We start from the raw sequence: 21,513 nt of genomic DNA on the forward strand, positions 1-21,513 counted from the left end.
TAGTACATAGAGAGCTAGGTTTGGAGTCAGAGAGACCTGGGCTCAGGTTCTGCCCTTGACTCGCTTTGTGATCATAGGTGGGTCACTTAATCTCTCATTGACTCCAAGCAAACTCTTTTTAAGGACTCTTAAGTTACATATGAGTTGCCACTCTCCATCACGAATTTCCACACTGGGAGCTCCCCATACCAATGAAGTTACAGGATTGGACTTCCCCCCCATATATCCAGAAGAAAAATGCCAAGCGGGATGCAGCCAAAAGCGCAAACTTGGAGTACTGTTACCCATGAGTTATGAATGTACTGCACACTACCCTGTGACCTTGGACAAGGTCTGGAGCTGCTCTGGGCGTTGTTTTCCTTACCTGTAAAATTAAGGAGCTGGAATAGGGGACTTTTAAGCTCCTTTTCCAGTTTTCAATCTCTGCTCCTGATTAGGGAGCCATCATTGTTTCCAACTGAGGGAAGTCTTGTTGTTGGAGTGGTCTTTGACCTAGGTCTTGAAAGGTGGGTGGCTTGTAGCAGGCAGAGATGTAGCAGGAGAAGTGAATGCAGAGAGTAGTACTAGCCCATCTGGAAGAACTCTCTTACCTGAAAGGGTGCCAGTATCTGTATGGGACGACATGGTTCGGCTTGGCTGGAGTGGCCACATACGTAAGGCTGGAAAGGTAGGTTGAAGACAGACTATGGAGGGCTTTCAATGCCATAATTAGAGCTTTGGACCTTTTCTGGTGGCCTTGGGAAACATTTGAAGGGTTTTGTGCAGGGGAGTGATAATAGTTTGGGATTTCTGAAAATATTGTCACTTAATAAATAGTGCCCTTCTTTTGTCTTTAAGGAAGCCAGAATATTAGCAAAAGTGCATGTGTATGATTCAGAAGTTTTATATGGTAGGACTCTGTCGAGTTAAAATAACCTGCTTAGAAGCAGATGGGATCCTAGAATTTAAATGGAAAAGAATTTCCAAGGTCATTTAGTTGGCTTTTAACACAAAGTAGACTATTTAAGGCTCCTTTTAGAAGGTTATTTAGCCTCTGCTTGGACATTTTTGTTGATGCTGCCTGGTTTCCTTGATTGTTAAGGTGCCCATGTCATTGTTAGACAGTTATTGGGTTATACAGTTCTCCTTCCTTAAATGAAGTCAAAATCTGTGCCCTGATAACCCTGATGGGAATAGCTGTCAGAAGCAGAAATTTACCTAATGGTTAAGAAAGCAGTCATCCTACTAGTGAATGAGGCTGGAGTCCAAAATGTACTTGGTGTCCCTTCCCAGTCTTGGTGTGGAGGATCGTGGGTATATCATATAATCTTTTTATAACTCGTCTTCACATTTTTCTATGAAATGTTTGTAGGAAACATATCCATGTTTACAATAAATAGGTATATTTTGGGACTTTTGTATTTTTTTTTGAGTGAATATTTTTGGTAGAGCAATTGGCTATAATAATGGAGTTTTTACTTTTTAAAAATGTTTTCTGATCCTAACTTGAAAGTAGTATTTGTTATCAGTAATGATATAAAGCAGTATTACAAAATTCAGGGAAATAATTATATTTTCATTATAGTCCTGAAAATAGTTTTATGATATACACAATGGGGAAATTTTATGCTGAGACTTGCATATTTCTGAAGTTTTTCGTACACAGCATTTCAGCGTACTTTTCAAACAGTCCATATTTACATTCAGATTTTAATGAGCTATGATTACATATATCTGTTGTGCCAGTGTATAGTTGTGATAGGTGGATGAGAAATTCTTTTTTTTTTTTTTTTAAATTCACAGGAACTCCCAGGAGGTTATGGTCGTGTGAAACCAGATATTGTTACTTACGGTTCTGGAGTGAGAGGTTCTGGTGTAAAGGGTGGATGCCGATCTCTCTCAGGAACAAGTGTTGCCTCCCCAGTGGTAGCAGGTGCTGTCACTTTGCTAGTGAGGTGAGTATCGATTAGTAGAATCACACTTCTGAAATGAGTTGGGAACGTCTTATGAATGACTCAGCATTAGCACCAAAAAAAAAAAAAAAAGCTAGGTGTCAACAGACCAAGGTGAACTTCCTAAGTATGTATGTCCAGAAAGATATATATTAGGCAGAGAATTAAATGAAGACATTTCCCTTTCTGCTTCTCTCCTGTTCTTGGAGTTTTGTTTCCTAATCTCTCAAGATCAGTTGGGTCAGCAGTCAGTGAAGAGGCATTTGACCAAACAGCAGGGTTGATTGGTCATAAGTTTGTATCTCACACCCATTTCTGACATGTAGGAGCATCTCAGGAGTGTCTGTTCAGTGTATTTATTTGTAGGGTTTTCCTTTTTGTTTGTTTTGTTTTGAGAGACTTTCATCGTCTTGTAGAATCGTAAGCTTTTATACTGTAGCTCTCCAACTTCTCTCCATGCAGGGGCTATTTAGGTAATATTTACAGCTGTGGAAGGATAAAAGACAGTTTACTTTCTATGCCATTTGATTTTGAACCCCCAACAAGCTGAATTATTGATCATTATCAAGTTAGAACATTTAGCTGTTCAGACATTGGAATTTCTTAGAAGAGGGTATGGTCATCTTATTGGTTGTACTGTACTTAAGTACTTTCATGATGAACAGAAAGTTGTCAGCTATTTCCGAGGTTCCAGGCACACTCCACTTAGATTTGGGACCCACTTTATTTACACTCTGCCCAAGAAGCCCTTGCTAGGCTCTTAAGACAGCTCAGTGGTGGATCACAGATTTTCATCATTGGGCTGAGTAGGGCAAGTCTGATGTAGTTTTTCCACTGAGAGAAAACAGTAAGTGAATGTGTGGTTTTTCAGTACTGTCCAGAAGCGTGAAATGGTGAATCCAGCAAGTATGAAGCAGGCCTTGATTGCATCAGCACGACGACTTCCTGGAGTCAATATGTTTGAGCAGGGACATGGCAAACTGGACCTTCTGAGAGCCTATCAGATCCTCAATAGCTACAAACCACAGGCAAGGTTGGTTTTCCTTCTTCTGAAGCTTACCATGTGTGGATGATAGTATGTCTTTTTGTGTTGTGTCTCACACACACACACACACACACACACGATCCCCCCCAATATTTGTGATCAGATAATATCTTACACACTCAGGAAACTTTGGAGCTGATCATTAAAAGGCAGTGAGTGACAGGCAGCTTTTATTGTATGCAAATGAGTAGTTTTGGTTTTATTTTGAAATTTAAGTGGTTTAAAAGTAGTGCTTTTTTTTAAATGCTACTATTTTAACTGGATTCTTTTGCAGGGAGTACAAGTATAATCCTTGTTTCTAAACCTTTTTTTATTTAGAACAATTCCCTTTGTTGTAATGGTCTAGTATAAGAATATTTCTAATTCAATTTGGGAGAGTAGGTGTAACTTTTTGCAAAAGCTTCAGTTATTTCCCAGAATTTGTGAGATGATACTTTGATTCTGTCGGTAGTGAAGGTGAGGTCACCTCACAGTTGTCTTTTAAGTCACGTGGGTTAACTTCCACAGATGCTGTTTAGAAATGATGGTAGATAAGTCGTTGATTCATTCTGAGGGTTAAACAGGAAATGCAAGGCGGCAGCTGTGTGGCACCACAACGCATAGAGCACCAACCCACAAGTCAGGAGGATGAGAGTTCAAATTTGACCTCAGACACAGTAGCTGTGCAACTGTGGGCAAGTCACTTAACCCTGATTGCCTTTAAAAAAAAAAAAATTCAATCAATGTTCATTTGCTTTCCTTTCTGTGTGTGTGTGTTTTTTTTTTAAACTCATCTTAATAGTCAGTGAGCACTTAAAATTGCCAGGCACTGTGCTGCGTGCTTGGGATATAAAGAAAGGCTGAGACGTGTTCCCTGCCCTCAAGCAGCTGAGTGTTGAAGGGAGGAAGCTAGGAAGTGTAGGTGACGAGGCAGTGTAGTCAGCTGTGGAGTCAGGAAGACCTGAGTTCAGGTTCCCCTGCTAACACATCCTGGCAAATCATATAACCTCTCAGTGCCCTAGGCAACTCTCTATAGCTCTGAGTTACTGCCACAGTGGAGGAAATGATCGCCCTAGGATTTCTACACGCCATGAAATCATGGAACTAGACCCCCCCCCCCGACCCCATTGCCCCCAGTCAAATGAGAAAAATGATTATTTTCTTATTCTATTTAATAACTAATTTTATATATGGACCCAAAGATTTTTTTTTTGGTCCCATTTCCTTTCATTCAAAGCCCAGCCTCTCATGGACATCTCTGACCTTGCCCACAGAATTCACCCCACTTAGACCATCTTATCTAGGTGGAATTCTTATCCACCATTGTTCGTTGTTTATTGACTTGGTGGAAAACAGATTCTTTTGTATGGATTGCTGGAGGCAGCATGATCTAAGAGTAATGACACAATCAGGGTCCCATCCCCCAGTTCCTCATTAGAATAAACCCATCTCTGTTACAATATTTATCTTTTCTTTAATTGTTAACCAGTCAAAGTTGGCTTTTACCCATCAAGGACAACCCCTTTTCCAAAGATATGTAACTCCAATTTACTGATTACTTTCTAGTCATATTTAATAAGTAGATAATTAATTACCCAGAAACTATGTCTCTCGGACTTCAGTCTCAATAGTGTCTTGTTTGTTTGCAGTCTGAGTCCCAGCTACGTAGACCTGACTGAGTGCCCGTACATGTGGCCTTACTGCTCCCAGCCCATCTACTATGGAGGGATGCCAGCCATAGTCAACGTCACCATCCTTAATGGCATGGGTGTCACTGGGAGGATCGTAGACAAGGTGAGCCAGCCCCTTTTTGTCTGCTTTGGCTGTGACCTGATCTCCCAAGCAGCTGTGTGAATTAGGTTTGCTGGTAAGGTTCACTTCTCCTTATGTTTGCTACCACACAGAGATCTTGGTGAGAGGGCTAACTAAGTTGTTGATGCTCTTTCCTGATGATTGTGGGCTTTTTGCTTGATTCAGTGAATCATACTTTACTCTCCAGTGTTACCATCCAGCAGCAGGAGCCTGTGATGCTGTTCACTGCTGTCCAGCTGCTCCCAAATGCATATGTGTGCCATTTCCCCCATTGGATTGTAAGGACAGGGACAGACACTTTTCATCTCTATATCCTCAGAGCTCAGCTCAGGCGCATGAACATGGTGTGCCCTTCACAAATAGGTATTGATTGAATGTTCCAAGTCTTGGCTGTTTCATGAATGTCTTCTGAGTAGCCAGCTCTGATGCCTCACCGTGGCAGCTCATCGTGGCATGGCAGTGACTGTGGGCCTCACAGGCTGTGCCAGAGGTGCTCAAGCTTGTTCACAGCTGGTGCCTGCACCTGGTGCAGGGCTGTTTGTCCTTCACAGGAGGACCAGCCCGACTGAGTCTGAGAAGCTCATTATGAACAGGTTGGCTGAAGGCTTATGAAACTTGGCCATAACAGCTCATGAAGATCATCTGCTAATTCATAAATACACTGTATGAGAGAGCCCATGCCGTGAAATTATAGGTCCTTAACTATTCTCAGGACAGTAAAAAGCATGTTGGAAAAATGAAATTAGGCATGGGGAGGAAAACATTCAAAAATCCAGTCACCTATGCATCTCATATCATGCACCAAGATAAGCTCTACCAGGATGTTTCACTTGGTATAAAAGGTCACATTGTAAACAAATCAGAGGAGCAAGGGAAAATGATCTTTCTTATCTGTGGACAAGGAAAGACTTCATGACCATTCCTGGGATAGTGAGGAGGAGTACAGAAGATTAAAATGGATAATTTTGGTTACATAAAATTAGAAAGCTTTCCCACAAGCAAAACCAACATAGCTAAAGTTAGAAGGGAATCAGTTTACTGAGAGAATCTTTACAATAAGTTTTTCAGATAAAAGTCTGTCATTTCCAAGATAAAAATTAAAGCAACAATGAGGTTCAACCTCATACCCATCAGACTGTCAACGATGACAAAAAACGTAAAATGACAAAAGTTGGAGGGGCCATGGGAAAATGGGTCGACCAGTGCCACTGTGGGTGGAACTCTGGCCATTCTGGGAAGCAGTTTGCAACTGTGCTCCCAAATCACCACTGTGCATATCCTTTGACCTGGCAGTATTTCTTCTAGGACTATTACCCCAAAGAGATCAAAGACAGGAAAAAGGGGATCTATATGTACAGAAAATATTTGTAGTGGCTTTTTTTTTTTAATAGTGACAAAGAACAGTGCCCATCATTTGGGAAAGGCTGCACAAATTACTCTTTATGAGTATGATGTGATATTATTGTGCTGTCAGAAATGATGAAAGGACAGTTTCAGAGAAAGCTGGGAAGACACATATGAACTGATGCAGAGTGAAGTAAGCAGAACCCAGAGAACCTTATTTATATATTATATAATAATTTGTTTGTAAAAGCAAACAACTTTGAAAGACTTAAACACTGATTAATTCTACAATTCCACCACAATTCTGAAGGATCCGTTTTGACATAGAGGGGATAGACTGAGGGTGTAGAATAAGATATACATTTTTTGGATACGTCCAATGCAGGAATTTGTTTTTCTTGGCTGTTCAGATGTTTCAGGGGCTTTTTTTTTTTCCCCTTTTTTCAAGGGGGGATGGACTGGGGAGGTGAGAGGGAAAGAGAACAAATACATGTTAATTGACCTAGGAATAGATCCTGTGTCACCAATTCTCAGATCCTCTTAATTTTTAAAAGGATTCCCCACTCTGTCTTCCTCTCCTCTCTGAAAAAGAAGAAAAATGAGAGAGTGGATTTTTTAGTTAAGCTAGGAATTTGAGTTCATTTCACCTACCTACATTTCAGTGTTCTCCTTAAGAACTTCACCTTAACCAGTATTCTTTCTCTTCTGTCTCTAGCCGGATTGGCAACCCTATCTACCACAGAATGGAGATAATATTGAAGTTGCCTTTGCCTATTCCTCAGTGTTGTGGCCTTGGTCAGGGTATCTCGCCATCTCCATTTCTGTAACAAAGAAAGCAGCCTCTTGGGAAGGCATCGCCCAGGGTCATGTCATGATCACAGTGTCGTCCCCTGCAGATATGGAAGTAAGTTGTGGATGCTTAAGGAGTTCATTCCAAAAGGCCTGAGGATTCTTGAGGTTTTTTTATACTTTCCTGATTGAAAATGGCAAGGCAGACTAATGTCTAAGTGGTGGATTTAAAATGGAATAGACGTAACTAGGCTTGCAGGCCATGGAATTTGAGATTTGAAGATTTCTAGAGCTTTAGAAAATTTAACATAGCTTCAGAAAGTTAAATTGACAAGTAGTAAGCTGCCCTGTAATGCCTCTTTTTTCAACCTGTCCCTGATGATGATGGGGCTGCATATATGTCAAATTAAACATAGAGTCCAGGGCCTGAGCGCAGAAGTGTTTTCCGTGGAATTGACGAGAGCAGTGCCCAAGGGTTCTTCTGGTTTGAGTTGTATTGGAAACGGTCTTCAAAATTTTGGGGTTAAATTGGACAATCGTAGTGAAATTCCATTAATTTATAACTGTTGTAACATGTAAAATTTCATCCTCTCTTCTTGGAAAAGATTATCTTAGGCTTCTTTGTCTTTTTAGTCTAAAAGTGGTGCAGAACAGACATCAACTGTGAAGCTGCCGATTAAGGTGAAGATCATTCCTACCCCTCCTCGAAGCAAGAGAGTCCTCTGGGATCAGTACCACAATCTCCGCTATCCACCAGGATACTTCCCCAGGGATAACTTGAGAATGAAGAATGACCCTTTGGATTGGTAGGCATCCACCAAGCAGAAACACAGATTGAGGGTTTTGGTGACTCCAATCCTGTAATAAGTTTTATTTTCGGTAGTTGATATTCTGAAGTCAAGAAGTGACATTTCCTGGCTACCCCTGTGGTTGGGACTGACATGTATTGGAGGTGTCACACAGGATCTCAGATATGATTTCTTTTGTTTGCACTTGTGCTGTTTTTAAGTGGAATCCTCAGCTCGACGGTAAAAGAGAAGGAGAAACTGGTGTTACTTCCTGTGATTTAAAAGCTGTGTCCATGCAGTTTACATGAATATCTTTCATTAAGGAGCAACTCTGTTTTTTCAAAGCAAAAATAGGGAGAAAGTGAGGTAGAGAGAAAAGGAGGAGGAAAGGGGAGAGAAAGAAGGCGAAAGGGAAAGAAAGAGAGAGGAAGAAGGAGAAAGAGGGAGAGAGGAAAGGAGAAAGAAGGAGAGAGAATATGTGTATTTTGTTAGAAAACATTTATTGGAATCTGGGAAACAGAAGGTTCTGAACAAGAGAAGGTGTCCGAGTATATCCAGTGAACCTCAGATTAATGTCCATAGGAATTGGCAAATATCATTGATCGCTCTGATATCAACTTAATGGTTTTTAGCTTGTCTTTACTAAGAGCTTGATCAAAAAAAAGTCCCCTAAACAAAGAGAAAACACAAACCCAATTGTCAGTAGACACAATTTTGGTTTGATGGTAATGGAGACTGTAACACTCTTCAGTTGAGGATGAAGATGCCGCCATAAGCACAGTCTTAACCACTGTTGCTCTTTGATTGACATCAGCAGAGATGAAGGAAGCATGGAAGGAAATGTGGTACTGTACAGAATGATCAGAGCAGGATGGCCAGGTTTTCCTTAGATGCTTAATTAACAGTAATTTAATCATGTTGGTGATTTAGCTGTCCAAAAGTGAACTTTGATTTTCATTGTAAACACGAAATGTGATTGAAGAACTTAAGACTTTCATATAACAGGATGGAAACTTCCTTAGTTCTGTTTCTCTTAGTGACAGGTTATAAATAATACCTCCCTGCTTCCAAAGAAAGAAGAATTCAGAAATGTAGTTGTCATTCTAATGGCAATTTCAATTGAATCTTAAACACTGTTCCCTCTATTCTTGATGGAAAGTTCATACTGTCCTTGAACTGCATAGTAAAGATGTCGTTTTCAGAAAGTCCTGATGGTGTGCCTCTTTTTTTTAAATTGTCATACTCATTACAACTATCAAAAATCCAAATAAAAGGATTCCTAATACAAGGAAGTCTCTAAGTCACACACTGTGGGGTTTACCGAATTTGAAGCTTCTTTGTCAGAACTGTGCCTGTCCTGTGGAGGGTTTGGCTTTTCTTGGTTTGCAGTCTTAGGTCGTCTTTGCCTTCCCTGAAGTATCAGTCTTCTCTACGACATTGCCAAGTAGCAGCTTTTTAGCCGTCCCATGAAGGCTGGGTCATAAAGGAGAGAAGAAACTGCTGGGCTGTATGGATAGGATGAGAGGAAACTGCTTTCTGTCCTTTGGTGAGGGGAGTATTCAACCCTTTGCTCTGCCTGTTTTTAACAATAATAGCTGTAATGTCTTCTGGCCCTGGAGCCCTTTGCAGAGGGCAGGCAGGCCCACCGTCTCTTCATCTTACCTGGCTGCCATTCTCCTTTGGGCTTCCGTTACCCCTTGGTGTTCCCTGCCTTTCCAGCTTCCCTCTGTGTCCTCTTCCCTTGCTGGATTGTAAGCTCCTGGAGGGCAGGGACTGCCTTTCTTTTTCTTCTTTGTATTCCCTTCCTCCCCCTCACCCCCACCTCCCCATAGTTAGCATAAACACTTGGTAAGTGTTTATTGACCAACAATTAATGTTAATAACTGGCATTTATATAGTGCTTTAAGGTTGGTAAAATGCTTTATACAGGTTTTCTCATCTGGTTCTCCAGTTGATCTTTATCACCCCCCCCCCCCCCAGTTTTTTCAGGGAAAGGGAAGGGAACTAGAATATCTGGGTGTTGTGTTCTGATCGTGTTACATTGTAGTATTTTAACAAAATAATACTTAATATATGTTACATAGATAACATAGATACGATATGTTTTAATACTTCTGTGATGTTCCTGACATAGGTACTCCCTTCGTTGGTACAGATTGCAGTCCCTTCTTCCTTCTGTGCAGCTCTTCCCAGAAATCTGCATGGATTCTGCCTGTTGTGTTGGGGTGTCTGCATCTCACCAAGTGTTTATATATGTCCATGCACATAGGGACTTGCGAAGCTTGGGGCGGGGGGGGGCGGTTTCCATTGCTTCTTGCTTCACACCAGATGGCCAGGCTTTGTCTGGCACGAGTGACGCCCCAACATGTTCCTTCAGCCCATCGCGTTTCTTACTGTGTAGTGTTTTTCTGTTAGTCTTCTGTGTTTGGCTTAGAGGAGACTGAGAGGGGGACACAGTCTCTGACTTCAGATATTTGAAGAATTATCATGTGGAATAGAGGTTTGCTTCATTCTGTTTGGCCCCTTGAGAGACAGCTAGGACTGGGGAATTAGAGGGAGGCACATTTTAGCTCTCTCACAAAGCTCTTCTGAATTATCAAAGCTGTGTCAAGGTAGAATAGACTGCCCTGTGAGAGGTAGTGAGTTCCCCATTACTGAAGGTGTTTTAGAGGGGACTTACGCAAGGGCTTGAAATAGATGACCTGTGAGATCCTTTACAATTCTGAGATTGTGTGCTTCTGTGACATTGGCGTGGTCTGGTCAGGGTTCTGTTCAAGAAATAACTTGTGACTTTAATCATATTAAAGGGCATGATAGTTGTTTGTCTGTGGATGCAGTTTGGTTAAAGGCAGTTGCTTCATTTTCTGCAGGAATGGGGACCACATACACACCAACTTCAGGGACATGTACCAGCACCTGAGAAGTATGGGCTATTTTGTGGAAGTCCTTGGCTCACCCTTCACGTGCTTTGATGCCAGTCAGTATGGTGAGCATGAACAGTCTTTGTGTTCTCATTTTCATTCTGCCTTATTTTAAAGTTGGTTAAATTTATTAAAAGTCTATCATAGCTAAAAGTATACTATGGTGGTAACTTACAGATGATACTCTGTGTGAATGATTTCACTTGCCCCCTCACAAGACACCTATGAAGTAGGTAGTACAAGTTTCATTATCTCAATTATACAGATCATACAGTCAGTGAAGAAAATGGCCAATGAAGGAAATGAAGCTACGTGCCCAACTCATGTGGCTAATCTGGAGTAGTCTGTGTACTCTGGCCAGGTTGCTCTGCAGGATTCCTAGGGATCTCTTAATTGCCAAACCCAGTGACCTTTCCTCCCTCCTCCTCCTTGATTCGCTGCAGCCTCTGACACAGTTGATCACCTCCTCCTGCATCCTCTCTGCTTTCTGGATTGTAGTGACACAGTTCTCTCTTGGTCTTTCTCCATCTGTAGGGGCTCTTTATCCACATTATGCCCACTAGCCATGGGTCCCTCTGGAGCACTACCCTGAACCTTCTTGTCTTTTCTCTCCCTCATCTGGTAATCTCCTCAGCTCAGTGCAGGTACTGTCTCTGTAGGTGATTCCCACACCCTTATTTCCAGACCTAGTCTTTGTCCTAGTCTAGCTCCAGTCTTGCACCACTGACTACATTTGATGTGCTGGGCTGTCTCCAGTCATCCTGATCGCTATCTGGCCACTGGACCCAGATGCCTCGGGGGGAGAAAGTGAGGCTGGTGACTTTGCACAGCCCTGCCTCACTGAAATCAAAGGCAGTTGCAAGTCATGGCATCACCTCCCTGATGTCATGGTCTCTTCAGGAGTGAAGGACAAACACAACCACAACATTTGATGCAGTGTCTAACGTGGATGCCCTGTAGGCATCTTAAACACTTTATATCCAAAACAGAACTCATCATCTTTTCTCCAACACTCTCTTCTGAGCTTCCCTGTTACTCTCAGTCACCCAGATTGGCATCGTTGGTGCCATCTTTGACCTTTGCTCTCACCCCCACATCTCGTCTGTACACCCCCTTCTCTCTACTCACACAACCCCTGCCCTGGTACAGACTTTCATCACCTCTTGCCTGGTCTATGAAGCAGCCTGCCTCAAATCTCTCTTCACTGCAGTCATTCTTCCACTCGGCTGCCAGAGTGATTTTCCTGAAGTGCAGGTCTGACCATGTAATCCTCATCCCATCCTCAGTAAACTCCAGTAGCTCCCTGATAACTCTTGTTATCCTAGATCTTTCCTACCTTTCCATTATTCTCACCACAAAGTCTAAGGTCCAGCCATACTGACTTGCTTGATATTTCTCATCCACAGTGCTCTATTGTTTCTGATACTTTTCATGAGTACTCCCCAATACCTAGAATACTCTCCCTCCTCAGCTCTACTTCTAGGTATCTCCAAGGCCAGCTATCCCCTATCCCCGTAGCATCTGGCCTGGCACACAGCACTTAATAAATGCTTGTTGGTGGGTCGATTCATTGTGACTCCCAAGTTCAAAGCCCTTTATACCCTACCCAGCTGCCTATCCAGTACTCCAAGTAGAACGTACCAAAACGTTCCTCTGTGATAGAACATTCACTACACCATTCTACAGAGGTTAAAAAAAAAACGAGCACAATTTTCAAAGTTTTGATCCTTTAATTTTCCCTCTTAAACTTGCATTGAGCAGAGAGATGAACAGAAAAAATAAGAACTATAAATAAAATTGTGAGTCTTGGCCTCGTAAGTCCTTTACTGTGTTTCTGAAACTCTTGCGTCCTAGGATAATTCAACATCCTACTGACATTTATTAATGCAAAATGTGCAAAGTATTTTGCTAGATGCCATGTATCCAAAGATAAAAGTGAAAACAGTCCTTGCCCTCAAAGGGTTTTTTGGTTCTACTCTAATCTGAAAATGTGAAAATGTTGTTCGTTCAGGGACGCTGCTGATGGTCGACAGTGAGGAAGAATACTTCCCAGAGGAGATCAGCAAACTGAGGAGGGATGTTGACAATGGCCTTTCACTTTTGGTGTTCAGTGACTGGTACAACACGTCAGTGATGAGAAAGGTCAAGTTTTACGATGAGAATACAAGGTACTGCTGCGAGATGGTGCTTGGAACCTGTCAGAATCTCTGTATCGCTGTCTATCTGTATGTGTTCGTTTTACCTCAGGAGCAGTTTATTAACGGTCACGGGGAAGCAGTTGTCCATGCCTTTGGTAGCCTCTGGGAGCCGTAAGGGGAATATTTAGGGACTGTCCTTTAGCAAGGGAAGTTAAAAGTGTGCCTCCCTTTCTGTAGTCTTTAACGTTATGTGTCAAGTTAGTTTCTGTGAAGTAAGTCTTTAAAAACAATACTCAGAGATGCTTTATCATTATTTCTAATTGATCATTGGTGACTCCTGACACTTCCTGTTTTCTCTCTACCAGTTAATGACCCTTAAAACTAAATGTGCCTGAGGAGCTGCTTTTACAGAGTCCCTGTAACACACTCATTTGTAATTACATACTTTATGTGATAGAAATGATCACCTCTTCATTTACCTATTTTCTGATTCTGGATTTTTACATTCTGTGTTTTTATAATGGGTCAAGCACGTGGCTGCTGTATCTGTCTAGTAAGTTTCCATTTTCCTTTCTATACCTATAAGCAGACATAGAGAAATAAAAGTCCAGTGAAAGTTTTAGTTTTATGTACTCAGCATTCATTTATATCTGCATTAAAGGTTTATGTGATAGCAACTGATTATGGTTGAATTTTTATTTATTGGTTGATTCTGTATGTTTTGAATTTGGAGCAGAAGAAAATTATTTCTATCATAAAATGATCAAATGCAGGCAATAGTGTTTTGAGATCTGTGTGTAACGACAGATTGTACCTTCTTTCCTTTACAGACAGTGGTGGATGCCAGATACTGGAGGAGCTAATATCCCGGCTTTAAATGAACTTCTCTCTGTCTGGGGCATGGGGTTCAGTGATGGCCTGTACGAGGGGGATTTTACCTTGGCCAGCCATGACAGTAAGGCTTTTGTTTTGTTTTGCTTTGTTTTAGAGCTGGGCATGTTATTTCATAAAGAGTGAGAAGTGAAGAAATGTATCTTATATCAGTGATCTGATGATTTTCAGATAGAAATATGATGCCTAAATACAATAGAGTCTATGGAGGCTCCACTGAAAAATTTCAAAGTAAATGTTATGTAGGATGTACTGGTTATGAGTGTGTCTATATCAACAAACAACTCTCTTTTGCCCTCCCTTAAATTTTTGCTATGAAATGACAAGATATTTGGAGATACACTTAAATAACTTGGAATACATTAGAGTCACAAACTTCTTTTCATGTTACTTGCTCTCAGAATTATAAATCTTAAATTTCTTATATTTATAAAAATTTTTAGTATTCAGAACTTTAAAAAGTATCTCCAGAATATTTTTTTTTATCTTTTTATTGGTTTCCCCTTAGCCTGTTGTGGAAGAAACATCTCTGGGTCTCAGTTTCTTCATCTGCAAATTGAATTAAATTGAATTAGGTGACCCCTAAGGTTCCTTCCATTTCTGAATCCTGAATTCCATGATTTCATCAGTGTGGGCATTTCTGCATTCAAAAATCATAACCCACCCATATCTAAGCAGTTTCATAAATTGCCGTGACCAAAAATATTCATCACTTTGTGGCCAGTAGCCTTTTTATTTATTTTATCTTTTTATTCAAAAATTTTTATTTTTTAACTTAATTTGAGCAGTTCTTTTGATAGGTCTTTGCCAGGCCCATTCTTAAAGCCATTCTTGCTTGGCAGGCCCACCAGAGCTTGCTGCCTTCTGGCGTGGCCTTCAAGAACCGCAATGAGGCATCACAGTTGGAAAAGCTCATGCTTTCCTAGGCTGCTGCTTCTTTTTTTAATTAAAACTTACATACATAGTAAGAAAAGAAAAACATATTATGAACTTAAATATGAAATAAGAGAAGAAAAAGATGTCATGTGCACAGCAGAACATAAGAGAGGATTCAAAAAATATACCAATAAATTTCCATTTCAAGAAAGCCCATATATTAAATACTATGCATTGTGTTGAGAACTATATCCTAGACTTCTTTAAGAGAGATGTAGTATCCCAAATGAGGGAGGTAATACTCTGTCCTCGGGCCCCATCTGCTGTGTGGTGTTCAGTTACAAACCCCACCATCGAGAGAAAAACCTTCAACAAAAATAAATGAATGAATAAAATGCAAAAGCAGCCACTGCCCTCAAGGAGCTGACAGTCTCATGGGGGATCACCACATAAACAACTGTGTGCAAACAAGGTAGATAGAGGTAGTGTCAGAAGGAAGGCGTTAGCTTCTTAAAGAAAGTGGGGTTTTAGTTCTTATCCCTCAATACTTCTTCACCCGGGGTTCTCATCGGCTCCTGTGGATTTAATTGTCATCTGTATGCTATTGATTCTCAGATCTGCCTTTCCTTTTCCCACATCCCTTCCAACCTCAAATCTCACATCTCCAACTGCCTTTCAGACTTCTTGAACTGGATGTCCAATGAGCATCTTAAACTCAGCATATCCAAAACGGAGTTCATCTTTCCCCCTAGACCTTCACCCCTTCCTGATTTCCCTGTTACTGTTGAGGGCAGTACCATCTTCCCAAGGGCCCCAGGCTTTCAACTTAAGTGTCGCCCTCATGTCTTCATGGTCCATCAAATCCCCCTTCCCCCCCATCCATTCCATTGCCAAGGCCTGCTTGTTGATTTCACCTTTGCAATATTTTTCAAATAAACTGCTTTCTTTCCACCGACACTGCCACCACACTGGTGTAGGCCCTCATTACCTCACCCTTGGAGTATTGCAATAGCTACCAGTGGGTTAACTTGCCTCAAGTCTCTCCCCACTCCAAACCATCTACCATTCAGCCAGCAAAGTGATTTTCCTAAAGCATAAGTCTTTGATCATGTCACCCACCTACTCAGTAAACTCTAGTGTCTCCCTGTCACTTCTAGGATCAAATACAAAATCCTCTGGAGTTCAAAGCTGTCTATAACCTAGCCCCCTCCTACCTTTCCAGTCTCTTATACCTTACTCCCTACCATGTCCTCTCTGATCCAGTGGCACTGGCCTCCTAACTGTTCCATTAACAAGACACTCCATCTCTTGGTGGTTCCAGGCATTTTATCTGGCTGCCCTGTTCTCCCTCCTCATCTCCACCTGCTGGCTTCCCTGGCTTCCTTTCAGGTCCAACTAAAATGCCATCTTCTGCAGAAAGACTCTCAACTCTTCTCAATTCTAATGCCTTCTCTCTTTGACTTTTTTTTTTTTTGAGGCTAGGCAATGGGGTTAAGTGACTTGCCCAGGGTCACACATCTAGTAAGTGTTATGTGTCTGAGGCTGGATTTGAACTCGGGTCCTCCTGAATTTAGGGTTGGTGCTCTATCCACTGCACCACCTAGCTGCCCCAATTATTTCTTACTTATTCTGTATTTTGCATATAGCTCATTTGTACATATTTGTTTATTGTTTCCTACATTAGATTGTGAGCTCCTTGAGGGCAGGGACTGTCTTTTGCCTCTTTTTGTATTCCCAGCACTTAGTACAGTGCATAAAAACGTTTATTGACTGTGACTTATTTGAAGGAAGCCCTGCAGGCAGGAAGGTGGCCATGACGTGGAGGTAGGGAGAAAGAAGCCAGAGAAAATTCTTGAAGTTCAGAGTATCTTATCCAAGGAACAGCATAAAGGCTAGAGTCACTGCATTGTATAGTACCTGGAGAGAAATAAGGTATAAGAATACTGGAAAGGTAGGAAGGAGCCAGTTATAAAGGGCTTTGTAATCCAAATGGGATTTTTGCATTGGATGCTGGAGGTAACTGGAGTTTATTGAAGGTAATGCTAGGGGAAGGTGGGAGGGAAAGAATGATATGGTCAGATCTGGGCTTTGAGAAGATCACTTGGATTGCTGAGTGGAGTGTGGATCAGAGTGGGGAAAGCTTTGGGGCAGAGAGACCCTTCAGAAGACTGTGGCCAGATTCCAGACATGACATGAGGTGATGAGGACTTTCACTGGGTCGGGTGGCAGTATAAGAGGAGAAAGGGGGCTATAAATGAGAGATGTTTTATTTATTTGTTTTTGGGGGCCATTTGATGACTTTTTTTCTTTTTAATTTTTTATTAATTTATTTTTAGTTTTCAACATTCACTTCCACAAGATTTTGAGTTCCAGATTTTCTCCCATCTCTGCCCTCCCTCCCCGCCACGATGGCATGCATTCTGAATATCCCTTCCCTCAATCTGCCCTCCCTTCTATCACCTCCTCTTCTCTTATCCCCTTCCCCTTCTATTTTCCTATTGGGCAGGATAAATTTCTATACCCCATTACCTGTATATCTTATTTCCCAGTTGCAAGTAAAAATGATTTTTAACATTTGTTTTTAAAACTTTGAGTTCCAGTTTCTCTCCCTTACTCCCTCCCCACCCACCCTCATTGAGAAGGCAAACAATTCGATATAGGTTATGCATGTGTAGTCTTGCAAAACACTTCCATAATAGCCATGTTGTAAAAAACTAACTATATTTCCCTCCATGCTATCCTGTCCCCAATTTATTCTGTTCTCTCCTTTGACCCTGTCTCTCCTCAAAAGTGTTTGCTTCTGATTACCCCCTCCCCCAGTCTTCCCTCCCTTCTTTCATTCCCCCATCTCTTATTCCCTTCCCCCCTATTTTCCTATAGGGTAAGATAGATTTTCATACCCAATTGAATGTGTATGTTATTCCCTCCTTAAGCCAAATCCGATGAGAATGAGAGGTGTTTTAAAGGTAGAATTGACTGGATATGGGGTGGTGGGAGAGGTAGGAGTAGAGCCTGACGCCCAGTCTTTAAGCCTGGGAGACTGGGACTGTGATGATGCCCACAACAAGAAGAAGGACACTAGGAAGAGAGGGGAGGGTTTGGGGGGAGGATGGTGAATTCAGTTTTGGCCGAGTTGAGTTTCAGGTGTCTACGAGCCGTCCAGTTGGAGACATCCAGTAGGCAGTAAGAGAGATGCGAGACTGGAGCTTAGGAGAGAGAGGTGAAACTAGACACATGGATCTGAGAGTCATCTGCATAGAGATGGTCACTGAATCCACGAAAGCTGATAAAGATCACCAAGTAAAATAGGATGTAGAGAGAAGAGGACCCAGGATAGAGCTCTGGTGGACATCTGTGGTTACTGGGGAGGACCTGGATGAAGATGTAGCAAAGGAGACTGAGAAGTCCTGCCTTCTAACTCTTAGATTTTGTGACTCTATGAAAGTAATTCACATTTCTGACTCATAAAATATATCAATAGATAATTTTGGGAGAGTTTGCATGTGAATTCTGAGAGTTAAATGAGGTAATCGCTGTAACTTTATTTACATTTTTTTAAAGATTTGAAAAGATAAGCTTTCCCAAAAAGTGGAAAAAACAACTTAAAATAACATATTTTTAAATATGCAAAGGTTTTACATTTTTTTTTTACTTTTTTATGTTTTATGTTGGTTATAGAAATGAGGGCATCTGTCATTGATTTTGGTTTCCTGTCATTTTTGGTCCTTCTGAGTGAATTAATTATTGGTAAAAAATATTCATTTATGGTGTTCTGTTTCAAAAACCTTAAACAATTGTTTTCCAGTGTATTATGCATCAGGGTGCAGTATTGCTAAGTTTCCAGAAGATGGCATTGTGATCACGCAGACCTTCAAGGACCAAGGTAGAGAATGCTGTTGATTGTATTTTTTATACATTCATTTATTCGCTCTTTCATCTATTCACCAAGTATTTTTTTGTTTTTCTTGGTGTGGCAGTTGGGGTTAAGTGACTTGCCCAGGGTCACACAGCTAGTAAGGGTCAGGTGTCTGAGGCTGGATTTGAACTTGGGTCCTCCTGACTCCAAGAGGCAGGTGCTCTATCCACTGTGCCACCTAGCCGCTCCCATTCACCAAGTATGTTTAAGCTCCTACAATGAGCTGTGTGCTGTAAGGAGCTCACAGTCAGTATACATGTTGAGAATAAGCTGACACATCCCAAGTACTGATTACCTCAGATGTGAGATCATTCCCAGGCTGCAGAATCCATACAACTGAACTCTTAGGGGAGATGAGTTAAGGGAGGAAGCGTGGTTCAGTAGAAAGAGGTTTGGGGTGGTGGTTTGGACCCGAGTGTGAATCCTGCTTCTGTAGCTTTTATTTGTGTGACCGTGGATACGTTTCATAACTTCTCTGGGCCTCAGTTTCCTCGCATGTCAAATGAGGGGCTTTGACTAGATGACCTGTCACGGCGTCTTTAATGCTCCAGATCTATGACCTTGTGATGGAGAGTGGTTTATTCAGCTCCTTTGGCGAGGATCAGACTGTCTGTGATGGAATGGGAGAGCGTTTACTAAGTGTTTATTGTGTGCCTACAACTTTGCTTAACATTAGTGATACAAGTGAAAACAGGATCATCTCTGCTACTCCTGGGGCTCATGTTCTAATGAAAGGAGATCACAAAAGTAGGAGGGTTCAGCTCCCAGCTGAGTAGATGAAAAAGCCTGGGCACCTCAGGGCTTAGAGGCAGGACCAACGGGAAGTCCAGAGGCCCATCGCTGACCGCCCTGCTGCAGACCACCTCCGTTGCCCCATGCCTGGACTATCGTAATAGCCTGCTGGTGGGTCTGCCTGCTGCAGGTCTCTCCCCACCCCAGTCTGTCCTCCATTCGGCCACTGAAGTGATTTTCCTAAACCACAGATCAGTGGTCACGTCTCCCCTCTGCTCAGTGCCTGCATCGACCCCCTGTTGCCTCCAGGATCAAATGCAGAATGCTCTGACTGGCATTCAGAGTCCTTTGTAACCTGCCCCCCTCCTACCTTTCCAGGCTTCTTACCCCTTACTTCCCAGTACATGTCCTTCAGTCCAGTGATGCTGGTCTCCTGGCTGTTGAATAAGGCATTCCGTCTCTCAGTTCCAGGTATTTGCTCTTGCCATCCCCCATGCCTGGAATGTTCTCCCTTCTCTCTCCGATTACTGACCTGCCGGGCTTTCTTTAAGTCCCAGCTAAAATCCTACCTTTCACAGGAAGCCTTCCCCAGCCCTTCTTAATTCTGGTGCCTTCCCTCTGGTAATTATTTTCTATTCTCTACATAGCTTGCTTTGTTCGTAGTTTTTTATCCCCAGTGATTAGCACAGTGTCTGGCACATAGTAGGCCCTTAATAAATATTTGTTGACTAACTGACTGATCACCAGCCTTTGGGTGCTGAATAGGATCTAGGTCTTTGCACTGAGCTGAGTCAGAAATGGAATCCCGGTGTTTAAACCAGGACAGATAGTAGTACCGTGGACCAGTTGCGTTTTCCTAATTTTGTCACTTTTTACTATTGTTCCTTGCAAGTACAATATAAACTATTGTAGTTTTTTTTGCAACTTTCTGAGCTCATATGTGAAGGGGACTAAAATGTTGCATTTCCATATACAGGCGTTTACTTAAATTGCTAGTATTGATTGCTGTTAATGATTGTCACTTTTCAAGACACAAAAACATAGCTTCTTCCTCCTTCGGAAAAAAATCAGCAAGCATTTCTTAAGTGCCTGCTGTGTTCTGGGTGCAATTGAGGCCACAGAGACAAAAATGAAATAATCAGCGCTCAAATAGTTTACGCTTTATTGGAGGAGACAACATCCGCAAGCAAGGCTATGTACAAAGTAAAATTTTTGGCAGAAGAAGTTATAGCTTGCGTAGGGTTTTGAAGGAAAGAAGGGATTCTGAGAAGGGAAGGTGACATAAGAGTACATCCTAGGTATGAGGAGTAGCCAGTTCAGAGGTATGGAAATGGGAGATGGCGCATCCCATGTGATCTAGCATGGTGGACTCCGCCAGCGCGTGGCAGGCAGGGATGTGTAAGAAGATTGGAAAGGTCGGAAGAGGAGCAGTACTGATGATGAAGACCTTCACATGCCAAAGGATTCCAGTAATAAGGTGCCGATGAAAGTGATGTGGTCAGACCTAGGCTTTAGGAAAATGGCATTGGCAGCTACGTGGAAGATGAGGAGACCATGTAAAAGGCTCTCACTATGGGCTGAATGAGGGTGGGGCTTGTGAGGGGGCAGAATGGGGTGAGTGAGAGAGATGTGGTGGCGTGGGAACCACATGATTGGACATTTGAGGGGAGGGCCAGCCCTGAGGCGGGCCCCATCCGAGCTGAGTGACCACTAGTAGAGGTTTTTAAACATGTAGAAAACAGAGGATTAGTCATTGTGGGCTGGACCTCTTATTAGCCATGTGATCTGGGGGCTATGTCCCTTCCTTTCTGAGCATTAGTTTCCCTGTTGGTACAGTGTGAACACTTGCGCCTGTTAGATTCCTGACAGATGGATAGCTCACATGAGACTGGCAGCTCTGGGGGGCAGGGGGCAGGTCCCCTCTGAATCTTGCCTTTCGCTCCACCGTGGTCACAGCAGACAGTTAGGAAACAAACCGAACCAAGGCGACTTCCCTGTGAGGTGCTGTCCAGATTTGTGGTGGGTGGTGGTATTTTTTACATCAGTTTGTAACTTTAAATCATCTAAACTGTTACCAATAAATAAGCCCGTCGGCAGCCACAAAATGACACTGTGTGGCAGCTCTAGTCATGCCCAGAGGGTGGAACAGCCAACAGAGGAAGGTGAATCCTGGGATTAGGAACCAAATCTCCACCATCAACCTAAGGGAAAATAGGATGCACTTGAAATTATTGGCTATCGAAGGCATTCACTTCTTGCTCAAACTTAATTCAGCACTTATGCTAGGGAATCAGATTGGTCTGTGACATTCCCAGTACGAATGCGCTCTCAAGGGACAAGTAGCAGTTACA

At 42.2% G+C, this 21,513-nt stretch overlaps 1 protein-coding gene across 2 annotated transcripts in view; it reads left to right on the plus strand.

Annotated features, from left to right (window-relative positions):
- The window catches only part of MBTPS1 (membrane bound transcription factor peptidase, site 1), a 71,484-nt gene that overhangs the window by 38,277 nt on the left and 11,694 nt on the right, over positions 1-21,513 (plus strand). For both annotated transcript variants that reach the window (XM_027846873.1, XM_027846875.1), the window contains exons 10-18: positions 1,783-1,934; positions 2,803-2,964; positions 4,605-4,749; positions 6,827-7,015; positions 7,534-7,706; positions 10,559-10,674; positions 12,621-12,777; positions 13,578-13,702; positions 18,320-18,397. In XM_027846873.1, the coding sequence (XP_027702674.1) occupies positions 1,783-1,934; positions 2,803-2,964; positions 4,605-4,749; positions 6,827-7,015; positions 7,534-7,706; positions 10,559-10,674; positions 12,621-12,777; positions 13,578-13,702; positions 18,320-18,397 (1,297 nt within the window). The remainder of the gene's footprint in view (positions 1-1,782; positions 1,935-2,802; positions 2,965-4,604; positions 4,750-6,826; positions 7,016-7,533; positions 7,707-10,558; positions 10,675-12,620; positions 12,778-13,577; positions 13,703-18,319; positions 18,398-21,513) is intronic.

Source organism: Vombatus ursinus, unplaced genomic scaffold (assembly GCF_900497805.2).
Source record: "Vombatus ursinus unplaced genomic scaffold, bare-nosed wombat genome assembly UNPS02005286.1, whole genome shotgun sequence".
NCBI lineage: Eukaryota > Metazoa > Chordata > Mammalia > Diprotodontia > Vombatidae > Vombatus > Vombatus ursinus.